Raw genomic sequence first — 2,197 nt, forward strand, 5'->3', positions numbered from 1 at the left:
TATTTAAGCACTACTCATATGTCTTTAAACAGTTTTGTGGAGAAAGAAATGTCCCTGTCTGATACAGTTTCTAGTTGTCTTTTCAGTATCTGAGAGCAATAATTCTCTCCTCATCTCACTTTTATTTAATCACTTTTGTGGTAAATAAATCTGATGAGTGAGAGTGAGGTAATCAATTTGGGATGCTGCTGGCAATTAGATAAGCATATATGGAATATACAAACTTGAATGTAGCAAGCATTAAAGATGTCAAAACAATTAAAAATATGGTCATAAAACTCAATCATTTAAATTGTCATCTACAAGAATTCAGATGTACCATTGGTCAAATAATTTCTCGAAAAATGTAATAACCACACCACAAAGGGGTCTTATGTGATACAATAAGCCAGAGAAGACTGCTGTTACTCCAGTCTCATAAGCTAGTCCAACCAACCTACAGTTGGTTCTTATTGCAGATGTAATACAAGTTCCCTACTTCTCTGGTTTGAAATTTGTAAGTTAGGAGTGCTAAATTCAGAACTATTTCCGTGGGAAATGTTACAGGGATTACATCTTGCTAAAGAATGTAAGAGAAATTCCCGAGCTTTCGATGCCTCTGTGTTCTGCTCTTGAGAGATTTGAAGACTAATCTGATTTACATTATTCATTAACAAATTAGAAGCCATAAGATTGGTTATGGAGCAGCACCTAGTGAGATTTTCTTCCAAAAACTGTTTGTAGAGTTCGTCCACTTTTTTCTCCATATAACTATTAAGCATAGAATTAGAGAGGGGCTGCTTATGAAACAACATACTTTTTTCTTGAATTTCATCCCCATTCAAAAGCTTTGAGGCAGGTAATTTCTCTAGAGGTTCACTGTTGGGAGAATGACCCAATGGTACATCTACTGAAAGTAAAAGAGGACCGTTAAAAGCATCATCACGTATGTGTTCCACAAAGCAGCCGGAATCATACATGTTACCCACGTGGTCTCCTCCAATCTGCAGGTCCGGATAATTCTGGCAGATACTTGTACATGAACAAGATCGGTATAAATCTAGTTGTTTTTCATCATGTTCTCTCTTTGGAATGGGTAACGCAGCAGACACATTTCCTGGAAGGGATGCACTTTTGCATTTTGCTACAGTTACCTCATCCACAGATTTTATTTTATTTTTATCATTACTTTGCTCTGTTAAACTTTCTTTCATGACCTTATTTTGATTTTCCATTTTATCAGGGGAAAGTGACTTGTCTTCTATATCTAAAAGCTGCTTTTTCCAAGTTTCCTTTTCATCATTTGAGGTTTTCTTACATGTAAGTGGTTTTTTGTATAGGAGTTCAATTAGGAAGGCTTCTCCAAGCATTTTATTAGACAAGGTTTCTAAAGAGAAGAGTGCAATATATTCCTGTAATATAAAAAAAAACTCATTAAGGCAATGTACATTAAAATGTCTAATCAAGATTTAACTCCTACATGAAAACACAAATGATTTAGGGAGGCACTATTGCTCAAAGGATAGAGAATAGGAACAGGAGTAAGGAGACTTGGGTTCTGACTCTGTCATTAACTATTTACCATAAGGTAATTTATTTATTATTCCTGGGAAAATTCCTCAATTTTCCTATTAATTAAATGGTGATAATAATGCTCCCCAGACTTTTTCACAAGGTTATTTTCAGGATATTATATGGTATACAAATGTTTTAAAAGTACAAACTTATACAAATGTATAATTATTTTAATATATTCCACTGTCATAAATGATTTATTTTAAAATTATTAGTTAAAGTGCTTAACCCTTTATCTTCAAATAGTCTGCTAAAAATCAAGTCTGTTTTCAAGGAATTGGTCTTAACTGTGTTTTAATTAATATTGTTTGAGTCATATTGAAAACAATTACTATACCTTAGAATGTGTTTGAGAGATGAATATTTATATATAGTTTGGATTTATGCAAACTGATTTAAACTATTAAGATACACACTGATTTTTCAGTAATCTAAATGCAAATAGGTTTGTCAAATTCACTACCATCCTTTTTTCTTTTTATTTTCTTTCCCTTCCTCTCTTCCTTCCCTCTTTCCTTCCTTCTATTCTTTTCTTTTGGACTTAAAACTTATTTCCCAAAGCACTTATGTCAGTCTTTTGCATTAATCTTTAGTACAATTTTAAGACTTCCAATTTTCCCTATAAACTCTACAAGAGTACAAA

The 2,197-nt window shown here is 32.9% G+C and overlaps 1 protein-coding gene across 1 annotated transcript; it reads right to left on the reverse strand.

The window, feature by feature from the left end:
- Positions 1-449: 449 nt before the first annotated feature.
- TASL (TLR adaptor interacting with endolysosomal SLC15A4) lies at positions 450-1,380 on the reverse strand. Its single transcript, XM_060002025.1, has one exon. The coding sequence runs from the start codon at positions 1,347-1,349 to the stop codon at positions 450-452; it is 900 nt and encodes a 299-aa protein (XP_059858008.1). The 5' UTR covers positions 1,350-1,380.
- Positions 1,381-2,197: the final 817 nt, after the last annotated feature.

This window comes from Delphinus delphis, chromosome X, assembly GCF_949987515.2.
Source record: "Delphinus delphis chromosome X, mDelDel1.2, whole genome shotgun sequence".
Classification (NCBI taxonomy): Eukaryota; Metazoa; Chordata; class Mammalia; order Artiodactyla; family Delphinidae; genus Delphinus; species Delphinus delphis.

Excerpts from the sequence above, each read along its gene's own strand:
- TASL (XM_060002025.1), bottom strand. The coding sequence starts at position 1,349 with ATGCTTGGAGAAGCCTTCCTAATTGAACTCCTATACAAAAAACCACTT.